The sequence below is a fragment of the Heptranchias perlo genome, chromosome 23 (assembly GCF_035084215.1).
Source record: "Heptranchias perlo isolate sHepPer1 chromosome 23, sHepPer1.hap1, whole genome shotgun sequence".
In the NCBI taxonomy this organism is placed as follows: domain Eukaryota; kingdom Metazoa; phylum Chordata; class Chondrichthyes; order Hexanchiformes; family Hexanchidae; genus Heptranchias; species Heptranchias perlo.
Window position 1 is genome coordinate 39,810,756 of NC_090347.1, and position 14,123 is coordinate 39,824,878.

General features: G+C 42.1%; 1 protein-coding gene across 3 annotated transcripts in view; it reads right to left on the reverse strand.

Moving 5' to 3' along the window:
- spata20 (spermatogenesis associated 20) overlaps positions 1-14,123 on the reverse strand; it is a 348,450-nt gene that overhangs the window by 327,510 nt on the left and 6,817 nt on the right. For all 3 annotated transcript variants that reach the window (XM_068004358.1, XM_068004359.1, XM_068004360.1), the window contains exons 2-3: positions 12,732-12,893; positions 7,233-7,297 (exon numbers count right to left, since the gene is read on the reverse strand). In XM_068004358.1, coding sequence (XP_067860459.1) covers positions 7,233-7,297; positions 12,732-12,893 — 227 coding nt within the window. The remainder of the gene's footprint in view (positions 1-7,232; positions 7,298-12,731; positions 12,894-14,123) is intronic.

A 14,123-nucleotide genomic window follows, 5' to 3' on the forward strand; every position in this document is an offset into this window, starting at 1 on the left:
ACTTTCCCCTCAAAGCTCCCTGCGCTGTAGTTGATATTCATCTTTGACTCTTGTTTAATCGACTCAGGGCTGCTCCAGGACTATTTCCTCTCTCCCGCTCTATTATTTTTTCCACTTAACATCCCATCCTCTCCATTCTTTTACAGATTTCTCTTTTCCTTTCCACATTCATAACCTCCTTTATATTGCACAATGGCTAAATCAGCCTCTCTTAAATTCTCCCATGCTTTTCAATGGGATAATGAGAAACCTTGTTTCTTTCAATTGTTCCATGACAGTTTTCTCATGTCTCTCACAAGTCCAGAACACATCTCCTTTTACCTTTGATGTCTCCAACCTTCATCTCCCTTCACCTTTTGACATTCTTTGGTTTCACTTTTTCCTCCATCACTACAACTGCCTGAAAGAAACCCAGTCATAGAATCATAGAAAGGTTACAGCAGGGAAGGAGGCCATTCGACCCATCAAGTCCGTGCCGGCTCTATGCAAGAGCAATCCAGTTACTCCCATTTCCCCGCCCTATCCCCGTAGCCCTGCACATTTTTTTCGTTTCAAGTACTTATCCAGTTTCCTTTTGAAGGCCATGATTGAATCTGCCTCCACCACCCTCTCGTGCAGTGCATTCCAGATCCTAACCACTCACTGCGTAAAAAAGATTTTCCTCATGTCACCTTTGGTTCTTTTGCCAATCGCCTTAAATCTATGCCTGCTGGTTCTTGACCCTTCTGCCAATGGGAACAGTTTCTCTCTATCCACTCTGTCTACACCCTTCATGACTTTGAATAGCTCTATCAAATCTCCTCTCAACCTTCTCTGTTCCAAGGAGAACAATCCCAGCTTCTCCAGTCTATCCACAAAACTAAAGTCCATCATCCCTGGAATCATTCTAGTAAATTTCTTCTGCATCCGTTCTAGGGCCTTCACATTCTTCCTAAAGTGCGGTGCCCAGAACTGGACACAGTACTCCAGTTGTGGTCGAACCAGTGTTCATAAAGGTTCATCATGACTTTCTTGCTTTTGTACTCTATGTCTCTATTTATAAAGCCCAGCATCCCGTATGCTTTTGTAACCGCTTTCTCAACCTGCCCTGCCACCTTCAACGATTTGTGCACATATACCCCCAGAACCCTCTATTCCTCTACCCCTTTTAGAATTGTGTCCTCTAGTTTATATTGCCTCTCCTCAATTTTCCTAGCGAAATGCATCACCTCGCATTTTTCCGCATTAAACTTCATCTGCCACGTGCCCGCCAATGTCACCAGCCTGTCTATGTCCTCTTGAAGTCTATCGCTATCCTCCTCACTGTTCACTACCCTTCCAAGTTTTGTGTCATCTGCAAATTTTGAAATTGTGCCCTGTACTCCCAAGTCTAAGTAATTAATATATATCAAGGAAAGATGCGGTCCCAGCACTGACCCATGAGGATCACCACTGCACACCTCCCTCCAGTCCGAAAAACAACCGTTCACCACTTCTCTGTTTCCTGTCATTTAGCCAATTCTGTATCCATGTTGCTATTGCCCCTTTTATTCCATGGGCCGCAATCTTAGTAGCAAGCCTATCATGTGGCACTTTATCAAATGCTTTTTGAAAATCCATATACACCATATCAACTACATTGCCCTCATCTACCCTCTCTGTTACCTCATCAAAAAACTCTATCAAGTTGGTTAAACACGATCTGCCTTTAACAAATCCATGCTGGCTTTCCCTAATCAATCCATACTCGTCCAAGTGACTGTTAATTCTGTCCTGGATTATCGTTTCCAAAAGTTTCCCCACCTCGGAGGTTAAACTGACTGGCCTATAGTTGCTGGGTTTATCTTTACACCTTTTTTGAACAAGGGTGTAATATTTGCAATCCTCCAGTCCTCTGGCACACCCCCATATCTAAGGATGATTTCAAGATTATGGCCGGTACCTCCGCAATTTCCCCCCTTACTTCCCTTAGCACCCTAGGGTGCATCCCATCCGGACTGGGTGACTTAACTATTTTCAGTACAGCTAGCTTTTCTAGTACCTCTTCTTTATCAATTTTTAGCCCATCCAGTATCTTAACTATATCATCCTTTATCGAGACTCTGGCAGCATCTTCTTCCTTGGTAAAGACCGATGCAAAGTACTCATTTGGTACAGCGATGCCCACTGCCTCCATGAGTTGACCTCCTTTATGGTCCCTAATCGGCCCCACCCCTCCTCTTACTACCTGATTACTGTTAACACGTCTGTAGAAGACTTTTGGATTCCCCTTTATGTTGTCCACTAGTCCATTCTCATACTCTCTCTTTTTCCCTCTTATTTCCTTTTTCACTTCCCCTCTGAACTTTCTTTATTCTCTCTGGTTGGCACTTGTATTATCAACCTGACACGTGTCATATGCCCCTTTTTTCCGCTTCACCTTACTCACTATCTCCTTTGTCATCCAGGGAGCGCTGGCTTTAGTTGCCCTAACTTTCTCCCTTGTTGGAATGTACTTTGTCTGTACCCGAATCATCTCCTCTTTAAAGACCGCCCACTGTTCAATTATAGTTTTGCCTGCCAATCTTTGATTCCAATTTACCTGGGCCAGATCTGTTCTCATCCCACTGAAATTGGCCCTCCTCCAATTGAATATTTTTACTTTAGAGCGGTCAGAGTCCTTTTCCACAGCTATTCTAAACCTTATGATACTATGATCGCTGCTCCCTAAATGCTCCCCCGCTGACACTTGCTCCACTTGACCCGCCTCATTCCCTCGAACCAAGTCCAGCAATGCCTCCTTCCTCATTGGGCCAAAAACGTACTGGTCGAGAAAGTTATCCTGAACACATTTCAAAAATTCCTCCCCTTCTTAGCCCCTTATATTATTGTTATCCCAGTCGAGATTAGGATAGTTGAAATCCCCCGTTATCACTATTATATTGCTTTTGCATCTCTCTGTAATTTCCCGGCAAATTTGCTCCTCTATATCCTTCCCACTAGCTGGCGGCCTATAGAATACACCCAGTAGTGTAATGGCACCTCTATTTTCTTTTGTGCCAAAGCATTTCCTTTTCCCTCAGCAACACTTTAAAGCCCAATTTTGTCCAAGACGGAATTTTGCTGCCATTTCAGAGGAGGCTCATTTAACACCTCTCTCGCACTCCATGACAGGATTCAAAATGAAGCTTGTTGGCTGATAGAAAATCTCCAGTTCCCCTCTCCCTCCCTCCTTCCTTCCCACCTACCCTCCCTTCCTCCCTCAGCCTCTCTCTCTCTCTCTCTCTGTTGTAAACTTATTTCTTCTCTGCTTTATTGAAACTACTCTGGTCAGTGGACCTCTGAGCTTTCCTTTCCTAAGCTGTCAATATTCCATTCTACATGCTATTTGCCTCCTGGCATCCTCAATGGGTTAAAATCAATATCCATCACTCAATCTTCTACTTTAACTCACAACACTGCTGGACTTCAAAACATGGAACACATCAACGCCCTCAGGTTTCCTATCCTCCTCCAATCTACTGGCCTTTATAACCAAAAGATATCAGCCATAACTCAGTGATAGCTCTCTAGTCAGAAGATCGTGAGTTCAAGCTCCACTCCAGAGACTTCAGCACATAATCTAGGCTGACGTTGCAGTGCAGTACTGAGGGGATGCTGCACTGTCGGAGATACCGTCCTTCAGATGAGACGTTAAGCTGAGGCCCCGTCTGCCCTCTCAGCTGGATGTAAATAATCCTTGGTACTATTTCCAAGAAGAGCAGGGGAGTTCTCCCAGTATCCTGGCCAATATGTATTCCTCAACCAACATCACTAAAACAAATTGTCTGGTCATCATCACATTACTGTTTGTTGGACCTTGCTATGAGCAAATTGGCTGCCTTGTTTCCTACATTACAACAGTGACTATACTTCAAAAGTACTTCATTGGCTGAAGTGTTTTGGGACACTCTAAAAGGTGTTATATAAATGCAAGTCTTTCTTTCTTTCTCAAATTTGGCATTACCTAATCCTGACTTCTTGTGTTACCAAATCTCCTCCCCAATTCTTTTTTAACCTTGCTGGCATCCTGCGCTATGGGCTTTGACCCTTTTCATCACTTTCTCAATGTAAAATATATGGAGCTGTACTCCAGCAAAAGTCAGAGGCCCTGAAATTCCACCGCGGTTTTCCAGGTCTCCAGGAAACAGGCCTTTTTCAGTCATTTGCAGCATTTCCCTACGGATCCCACTAGTGTTACAGCGGGAGACTGGGAGAACCTAGGGTTGACAACTCTGGTTGGATGTATCCTTGGAGATTTGATCACGTGACACCTGATCACGTGACACTTTCCTGCCATTTGCAAGCGATAACGCATTTATCTTTTAAAGGTCGGGTGCCCTTAGTTGAGTGTCTTTGCGTGTCGCGCGAGAAGTTCTGAGAACTGGGAGGTCGCCTGTCAGCCAGCGAAGAAAGTGCACGAGTGCAAGCCACAGGCACAAAATCGCCGTGGCACTGGATACATTGTAACTGAAAGCGATTAACGGATAAAATGCCAGCGAAGCAGATACTTCAGCATAAATTGCTGCAACCCAAAGGGTCCAAACCTTTAGCGTAAAAATGGTAATTGTACATAAATTGCTACACTCCGGCCAGAGAATTCCGCACTGTATACCGTAAACCTGAACTCCGCATGGCATTCTGCGTTGCCATTAGATCTCTATACCTTAAGCACCAACATAAATGTCGACTGAACTGGGGTCCATTTGCAGATTGATGGTTATTAATTATTTGAGGAAATTAATATTTATGTTTCTCAGTTACTTCAGAAAATATTAATAGTTTCAGTAAATGCAGAGCGTAAGACAAGGTTTAAATTATTCATCTCTTATTCCATTCTTTGTTTATTATTCCACCGATCCCCGACAAACACATACATACACATACATACACTCTTCAGCAGAGGCTTGTCTTTGTGCTGCTCTGCCTGTTCTCTCAAGCAATCCTGTCATTTCTGGCAAATTTGCAATAAAATAAAATAACCAAAGAAGCACGACTGGGGATTATCTTTTTAATATTTAATATTTCCCGTTTGCATCACTGCGATTTTAGGTGAATAAATACACCAGCTCTCAGAACTGACACATTCATTCAGAAATTAAGTGGGAAAAGCCCCCTGGCTGCTCTTGGATTTTAAGCATTTTTGGAAGCTGGTCCTGAAAAGCATTAACGAAAAGCTCTTCAAAAAATGTTGAAAAAGCAAAAGTGTAAGAAATGCACCAGGGTCAAAAAATACTGGACCAGAATTTGCTGTCAAAATAACGGTGAGTCTAATGACGCTCGCCATTATTTATGTGCAAATGCTACAGCAACGTCAGGCGAGGGCAGATTAAACGCGGAAATCCAAAAATTGCTATCCGAGATACGCCACTCCACCATTAGCTTTGCAAAAACAGCATCTTGCTGTCTGCCTCACCCATGAAATGCATTGAACGGCGTGAAGTTCCCGTATTTGCACGGTAGATACAAACTAAAACTCGCCACAGAAAATTAAGTCACGTCATTTCAAGTTTAAGTGCCCTTTTTAGGATGTGATAAGTGTTAATTACTTCCATTCAACCTCTCTGGCACTGAAAATTAACAATTACAAGTATGGCATCTCATTCCTTCAGGTTTTAATTGTTGCTGGAGAATCTTTTTAAAATTTTAAATTAAAAAATGTTTTTAAATTTTTCTTTCTGACTTTTTTTTCTATCAATCCAATCTTTCTTTTTCTCTCTTTATTTCTCTTTCTGTACGTGATTTGACATTGAATTCACCCACTCTGACTTACACTTCCTTCTCAGTCCTTGCTCTGTTAATTTCACAATCCTTCAATCTGATTAGTTCAGGAGATACACAGTTGCTTGCTCTGTTCACTCAGGTCCCAGATGCCCAGCAGAGGGCGTTGTGCCGTTTCCGTCTCACACTTCTAGCAACTTGCGGCGCAAAATAGCATCGAGATTGAACAGGTAAGGGCAAGTTTAACTAACGGCGGACGCTGTCCGTTGCCCCGCTACAACAAATTCTGGGCCGCTGATTCAATTTAATTACATACCAAACTTTAAAAAAAATCATACAAGTAACCTGGATTGTTCTTTTAAGTTTCTTCCTTCAAGCGAGAGCCAGACCTGTTTCTGGCTGGGGTGGAGGTCGCCTCGCAGAAAAGGTGGGTAATGTATAACATTATCAGGGCCAGGACTAGTTTCGATTGCCTAAGGGGATCAGTGAAGAATTTCCCAGACTTTTTTTCCCCAAATTGGCCAGGCTTTTTATCTGGTTTTCTGCCTCTCCCAGATCATCACATGGTTTCTGGTGGGGTGGGCTGGCGAGTAACTCATTTGTGGGTTATAATTGTGTGGGACAGGCTGGATGAACCAGAGGGTCTTTTCCTGTCTGTCATTGCTCGTATGTTCCGATGTTCCAAGTTAATAACAAGGTTTATACAACCAGGTTTTGAGAGAAGAGTCTTCCACCTAACAATAAAGCTTTGGATCTAAATTCATTTGAACAAATAATTTCTCCTTCATGCATTCCCTTCCTAAAACTTTTATTTCCATTCCTCCACTGTCTTTGCATTACCTTGAACTAAAAGCAACCTCTGCCTCGAAATTAAACTGAATAAAATAAAAGAGGTGGCACATAAGGGAGAAAAGAATAGAAGGATATGTTGATCGGGTGAGATGAAGTAAATAGAGTGGGAAAAGGCTCATGTGCAGCATAGACAACGGCATAGACCTGTTGGGCCAAATGGCCTATTTCTCTGCTGTAAATACTATGTAATACTATGTACTTTGTCAATTATTACCTGAGCCCCACGAACTGCACCAGCAACAAGGATGAAAATACAAACCACTGAAGTCAGAATCAGCACTGTCACTGACAGCTTAAACTCCCGTGCATGAGACTCCACCACCACCAGCACCCCCCACCACCCACGTTGCTAACTTCATGTCCTTACTCTCCCCTTTCCAACCAAAGGCAGCAATAACGGAGATGACAACTAACACCCAAGCTCCAGGTGGGCATCACGCAAGTTCCACTGACTCCACGCATCGTTCCTCCTGGGTTGCTGGCAGCAGCGGCCAAGAGACCAATTCTGGGAGATGCCCGGACAATCTGGGAGGGATGGCGACACTAGAAGATCCCTGGTTGAATTTCAGGACTGATGTTTTCAAGACAAAAAAAAAATGGGGAGGAGATCGGAGATGCAGAGGGGAAAAAAGATGCCCAAAGTAACTGGACCCATGCCATACCTGACAGAAAGATTAGCTTGTCTTCTTTCTTCGCTTTGGCAAATGCTTCTTCTCCCCATGGATACCTAGAAGGGACAGAGAGTTTATCAATAATAGTGCAACAAGGTAGGTCAAAGCAGGAAAAAATGGTAAAAAGTCAAAATTGAAGGCTCTTTATCTGTATGCACGGAGCATTCGTAACAAGATAAATGAATTAGTTGCACAAATAGAGACAAATGGGTTTGACCTAATGGTCATTTTGCAACGATGTAATGGCTAAGGATGGGAACTAAATATTCCAGGGTACATGACATTTAGAAAAGACTTGCAGAATGGAAAAGGAGGGGGTGTAGCCATAATAATAAAGGATGACATAAGGACAGTGGTGAGAAAGGATCTTGGTTCAGAAGATCAGGAAGTAGAATCAATATGGGTGGAAATTAGAAATAACAAGGAGCAGAAAACACTGGTGGGAGTAGTTTATAGGCCCCCTAATAATAGCAATACCATTGGACAGAGTATTAATCATGAAATAATGGGAGCTTGTAACAAAAGTAATGCAATCATCACGGGGGACTTTAATCTGCATATAGGCTGGCAAATCAAATTGGCAAAGTAAGTTTGGAGGACGAGTTTGTGGAATGTATTCAAAACAGTTTCCTGGAGCAATACATCATGGAACCAACCAGGGAACAAGCTATTTTAGATCTTATATTATGTAATGAGATAGGGTTAATTAGTAATCGCACAGTAAAAGAACCTCTGGGGAAGAGTGATCATAATATGATAGAATTTCACATTGAGTTTGAAAGTAACATACTTAAGTCTGAAATTAGAGTCTTGAACTTAAATAAAGCAAATTACATAGGTATGAGGAGCGAGGTGTCAAAGGTAGACTGGGAAATTAAATTAAAGGGTTTGACAGATGAAAAGCAATGGCAAACATTTAAAGAAATATTTCAATATTCTCAACAAATATACATTCCATTGAGAAATAAAACTCTACGGGAAAAGTGATCCACGCGTGACTAACTAAAGAAGTTAAGGAGAGAATTAGATTGAAAGAGGTCCATAATGTTGCCAAGAAAAGTAACAAGCCTGGGGATTGGGAGATTTTTAGAAAACAACAAAGGACGACCAAAACATTGACAAAAAGGGAGAAAATAGAATATGAAAGTAAACTAGCAAGAAATATAAAAAAACGGATTGTAAGAGCTTCTACAAGTATGTAAAAAGGAAGAGAGTAGCAAAAGTAAATGTTGGTTCCCTTGGCTGAGACAGAAGAAATTATAATGGGGAATCAAGAAATGGTAGATGCGTTAAACAAATATTTTGTATCTGTCTTCACAGTAGAAGACACAAAAAGCATACCAAAAATAGTGGGGAACCAAGGGGTAAATGAGAGTGAGGAATTTAAAACAATTAATATCACTAGAGAAAAAGTACTGGACAAACTAATGGGACTAAAAGACGATGAATCCCCTGGACCTGATGGCCTACATCCTAGGGTTCTAAAAGAGGTGGCTGCAGAGATAGTGGATGCATGGGTTATAATCTTCCAAAATTCTCGAGATTCTTGAATGGTCCCAGTGGACTGGAAGGTAGCAAATGTTACCCTGCTATTCAAGAAGGGAGGGAGAGAGAAAATAGGGAACTACAGGCCAGTTAGCCTAACATCGGTTGTCGGGAAAATGCTGGAATCCATTATTAAGGAAGTGGTTACAGGGCACTTAGAAAATCATAATATGATTAGGCAGAGTCAACATGGTTTTATGAAAGGGAAATCATGTTTGACAAATTTATTAAGAGTTTTTTGAGGATGTAACTAGAAGGGTAGATAAAGGTAAACCAGTGGATGTAGTATATTTGGGTTTTCAAAAGGCATTCGATAAGGTGCCACATAAAAGGTTGTTACACAACGTAAGGGCTCATGGGGTTGGGGGTAATATATTAGCATGGATAGAGGCTTGGTTAAAGGACAGAAAACAGAGAGTATGGATAAACAGGTCATTCTCAGGTTGGCAGGCTGTAACTAGTGGGGTGCCGCAAGGATCTGTGTTTGGGACTCAGCTATTTACAATCTATATTAATGACATAGATAACGGGACCGAGTGTAAGGTATCCAAGTTTGCTGACGATACAAAGCTAGGTGGGAAAATAAGCTGTGAGGAGGACACAAAAGAGTCTGCAAAGGGATATAGACAGATTAAGTGAGTGGGCAAGAAGGTGGCAGATGGAGTATAATGTGGGGAAATGTGAGGTTATTCACTTTGGTAGGAAGAATAGAAAAACAGAATATGTTTTAAATGGAGAGAAACTATGAAATGTCGGTGTTCAGAGAGACTTGGGTTTCCTCGTACAAGAAACACAAAAAGTTAGTATGCAAGTGCAGCAGATAATTAGGAAAGCAAATGGCATGTTGGCCTTTATTGCAAGGGGGTTGGGGTACAAGAGTAAGAAAGTCTTACTACAGTTGTACAGTGCTTTAGTGAGACCTCACCTGGAGTACTGTGTACAGTTTTGGTCTCCTTATCTAAGGAAGGATATATTTGCCTTGGAGGCAATGCAACGAAGGTTCACTAGATTAATTCCTGGGATGAGAGGGTTGTCCTATGAAGAGAGGTGGAGTGGAATGGGCCTATACTCTCTGGAGTTTAGAAGAATGAGAGGTGATCTCATTGAAACATATAAGATTATGAGGGAGCTTGACAAGGTAGATGCTGAGAGATTGTTTCCCCTGGCGGGAGAGTCAAGAACTAGGGGGCATAATCGCAGGATAAGTGGACGGCCATTCAAGACTGAGGTGAGGAGGAACTTCTTCATGCAGAGGGTTGTGAATCTTTGGATTTCTCTACCCCAGAGGGCTGTGGATGCTGTGTCACTGAATATATTCAATGCTGAGATGAATAGATTTTTGGACTCTAGGGGAATCAAGGGATATGGGGATCGGGCAGGAAAGTGGAATTGAGGTCGAAGATCAGCCATGATCTGATTGAATGGCAGAGCAGGCTTGAGGGGCTGCATGGTCTACTCCTGCTCCTATTTCTTATGTTGCCGATTAAAATAATTGTGAAAAAAACATTTTGGGATGCAGTATATGTGTAATTTGAGACATGACATATGGTTGGGAGGAACAGGTGAATTTGGACCTATGATTCCTAAAGATCTCTTCCTCTACGGTTTTCCCCGCATCCTGTCCAGTTGATAGAGATTGATTGCTATGATTAGTCAAGAACTCCACTATCACTGTATCATACGACTTCCAGGATGATAGAAGGTGAACTAGATGGACCTTGGTCTTTTTTTGTTTAGCAATTCCTATGATCCTATTTCAATTTGGTCCCAATATAAGAAAGGGGCTGTGTTCATCCACCATACTGTAGTGTGCAATGGAAGCCACAAAGCAGTTCATAACCTGCACTGTCCCACCTGGAGGAGGTGGAGGGGCCATGAAAGGAACATGGTATAAAAATGGGGTAGAATACTCTCTTAGTGGCTCAGTGAGCAAAAGTTACAGCATCACGCAGACCATGAGGCTCCAGATTCAATCCAATTATTGGCCATGGTGGCAGCTGGGGTGTTACCTCAGGCACCCCGAGATAGGAATGGAAAATCAGCCAGGACGCCGGCTCCTGATTTGGTAGTGACTCCTCCTGGAAAGTGCACATATGTGGATGACAAGTGAGGACGGGACCAGGCTTGGCTGTGATGCCCCTCGGTCAAATACCCTGCCAACACGCACGGATCAAGCTTACACATAGAGAACTGTTACTTGGCGAGGTACAGAATGGCATATGAGAGTTTCAGCATAAGGTGTGGACCCCCCCCCCCACCCCCTCGCTGTGCCCCCTCACTGAGGTGCTGGTATCAGTCATACCACTGAGGCAGGCACTTGCCTACAGAGAAGGAGAAGAGGAGGGGAAGGACCAGTCAGAGGATCTGTCATTCTCAAACCACTTGTGTGCTCCATCCCCTTGGAACCATTGTCAGAACACCACCAGCAAAGAGGCCTTGGGAACAGTTCATCCTGCTGCCAGGGAGCTCAGCCAGGGACAGGCATGTCGTAGGGAGACCAGGAATAAGAGACGAAATACCTTTAATAAAATGGAAGCTAGAATAGAAACACACCACCATACATGCCTCACTATGCCCCAGCACTCGATCACCGTCACTATTTTTTTCAAACATTGTAGATGGAACTAGCTTCACATCCTAACAAGTATCATCAGATGAGCAGCCAGATTACCAGGTGACCTTACAGAAAGGTTAAGGTCACTGTTGAAGCTCGGCAACCCCTCCGCACCTGTGACATAAACTGTTCAGTGAGCAACAAAAATTTAAAGGCAAATCAGAAAATCCACAGAAAAGGCCATTCAGCCCATCAAGGACTTTGGGGAACACTAAATTCCTTCCCTTTTCTCCCTTGAAAAAAAATTACACCCTGTCCTTATTATCTCTATAATCCTCATTTAAACAGCAAGTGGTCACACTGTACAGCAAAGACTTATTCAGCAACTTATTACAAACAGTTTATCCCACATTTATCCCTCCATTCTTACAGACCATCGCATCCACTTGTTGAAGTTAACCCAATTTACAGTTAAGGAATGTTCCCACCAGACAAAAATATAATTCCTTTGAATAAAGGGGTCCAGAAAAAAATTGGGATTTACTCCCATGAACGGGTGGTCGATGGGAAATATTATAAATTTTAGATTTTGTAAGCCCGATAAGGTAGTGCAAGGGATTATGGGAAGTTACTGTCTGATTTTAGCAAAGAAATTTAGAGAAGGTCTGGGTTGCCTGGGCGATTTTACAGAGGATGGAAGGGTGGGGTAGAGTGAACTTAATGTTTTTATATTTGGTGTGAACAGTTTTGGTTGATTTTTAGTATTTTGGGGTGTTATTTATTGGGTGACTTTTAAATTTGATTTCTTTGTGCGCTTGCAATGAAGTATTAAAAATACTTAACTTGTGGAGCAAGTTCATGGTTCGTTAGAACTTCAATGAATTGCAAGTAAAAAGAGACAACTGGCAGTTCTCCAGTGCAATCTGTTCATCTACTCACTCACCCATTCGATAAAAAAATCACTGCAATAAAAAACAATTTACACAAAGTCATTCTTTGTAAACCCCCCTGTTGCCTCCTGCAAGTGTAATTTGGGGTAGTAGAGAGCAGAAAACTGGTCAACATTTATACTTTTTTGTTTCTTCTATTTAAAAAGAGACTTGGATCGGGAATATTGCAGAATGAGAGTTGGCTTGATCTCTAGTGATTTTATGCAGTGGGAGTGAATGGGAAGGAGTTTGATCCATTGACACTCTATACACAGGAAGTGAATATAGGAAGAGATTTGGCCCATAGAAACATCGGAGTAGGCCATTCAGCCCCTCAATCCTGAAATGCAGAATGACTACTGGTAGATTACAGAAGGAAATGCCAGGAATTCAGATAAAATTTTCAAACATATAAATTCATTTAATGTTTCAGCAAGAACTTAAAAAGCTTTACGTGATTACCAGTCTACGGGATTGTGCGCATGCTGCAACAGGTAAGGAGACTTTTCATGGATCAATCGGTTGGTGTGCTGCTTTGGGCCCAACGACGGAGGGGACCCCTCACTGCCTCCTGTTGCCATGGTTACAAACACAGTTCTTCTAAGACTTATGTTGGGATAGTTCCTGTTGATTAAAACAGAAAAATGTGCGTCCATAACTTATGTTCAGCAGCCAATTATACTCAAATGCATGTGATCACAACTTAATTTGCTAATTGTAGGAGAAATTAAGATTCTGGTTTATACCTTAGGGTTAGATTATGTCTAAAGCAAGCTCAGAGTAGCCCCAGATAACATGATTAGATGAAGAGCCAGAAATCAATGTGAGCACCTCAGAAAGTTGAACAAAAATGTGCTTTTTGTCTGTATTAAACTTTTGATTTGGATTCTTTGTTGCCTCAAAATAGCATGTGAACGAGTTCAAAACCTAGAGTCATACAGGGTTAAGAATGGTCGAGGCCAGCTTTTCTCTGCAAGATGGAAGGATTTTGCATGACAGTCTAGGATGCAAAACGGGTCACTTCAGATGCATTGTTCCTAAGAAGCTCTTCTCAACACTTTGCTGCTTAGATGGTCACATTTTAGGATCTTTTGACTATTTTTCCACAGAATGGAATTGGAAAGAGTTACTTTAAGTGTTGTGTTTTAAAGCATAGTGTAATAAATAGGTAGTTAAGGTGATAATAGGCTGTAAATAAGCAGTTCGTTAGCTTATCTTGGTAATCAAACAAAACTCACGTCCACTGAATGGAAAGACTTTGATCCCTTTGAAGAGCAAAAGATAAAACACAGAAACAGGTTGCTGTGTGGGATGTTAAGTTCTTGAAACAGGAAGGTTGTGAAGGCAATCAAAAACAAAAGCAGCAATAGAGAGAACAGACAAGTTAACGTTTTGGGTGCAGACCCTAGACATTACCTGTTCTGTACTCTCCACAGACGTTGACTGACTTGTGTGTTTCTAGTACTTTCTATTTTAATTACAAGATTTCAGTATCCACAGTATTTTGCTTTTTTACTTGTGAAGGCAGTCAAGTTTATGAACATAAGAAATAGAAGCAGGAGTAGGCCATACGCCCCCTCGAGCCTATTTGATAAGATCATGGCTGATCTTCGACCTCAACTCCACTTTCCTGCCCGATCCCCATATCCCTTGATTCCCCTAGCATTCAAAAATCTATCTATCTCAGCCTTGAATATACTCAACATCCACAGCCCTCTGGGGTAGAGAATCCCAAAGATTCACAACTCTCTGAGTGAAGAAATTCATCCTCATCTCAGTCTTAAATGGCCGATCCCTTATCTTGAGACTATGTCCCCTAGTTCTAGACTCTCTAGCCAGGGGAAACAATCTCTC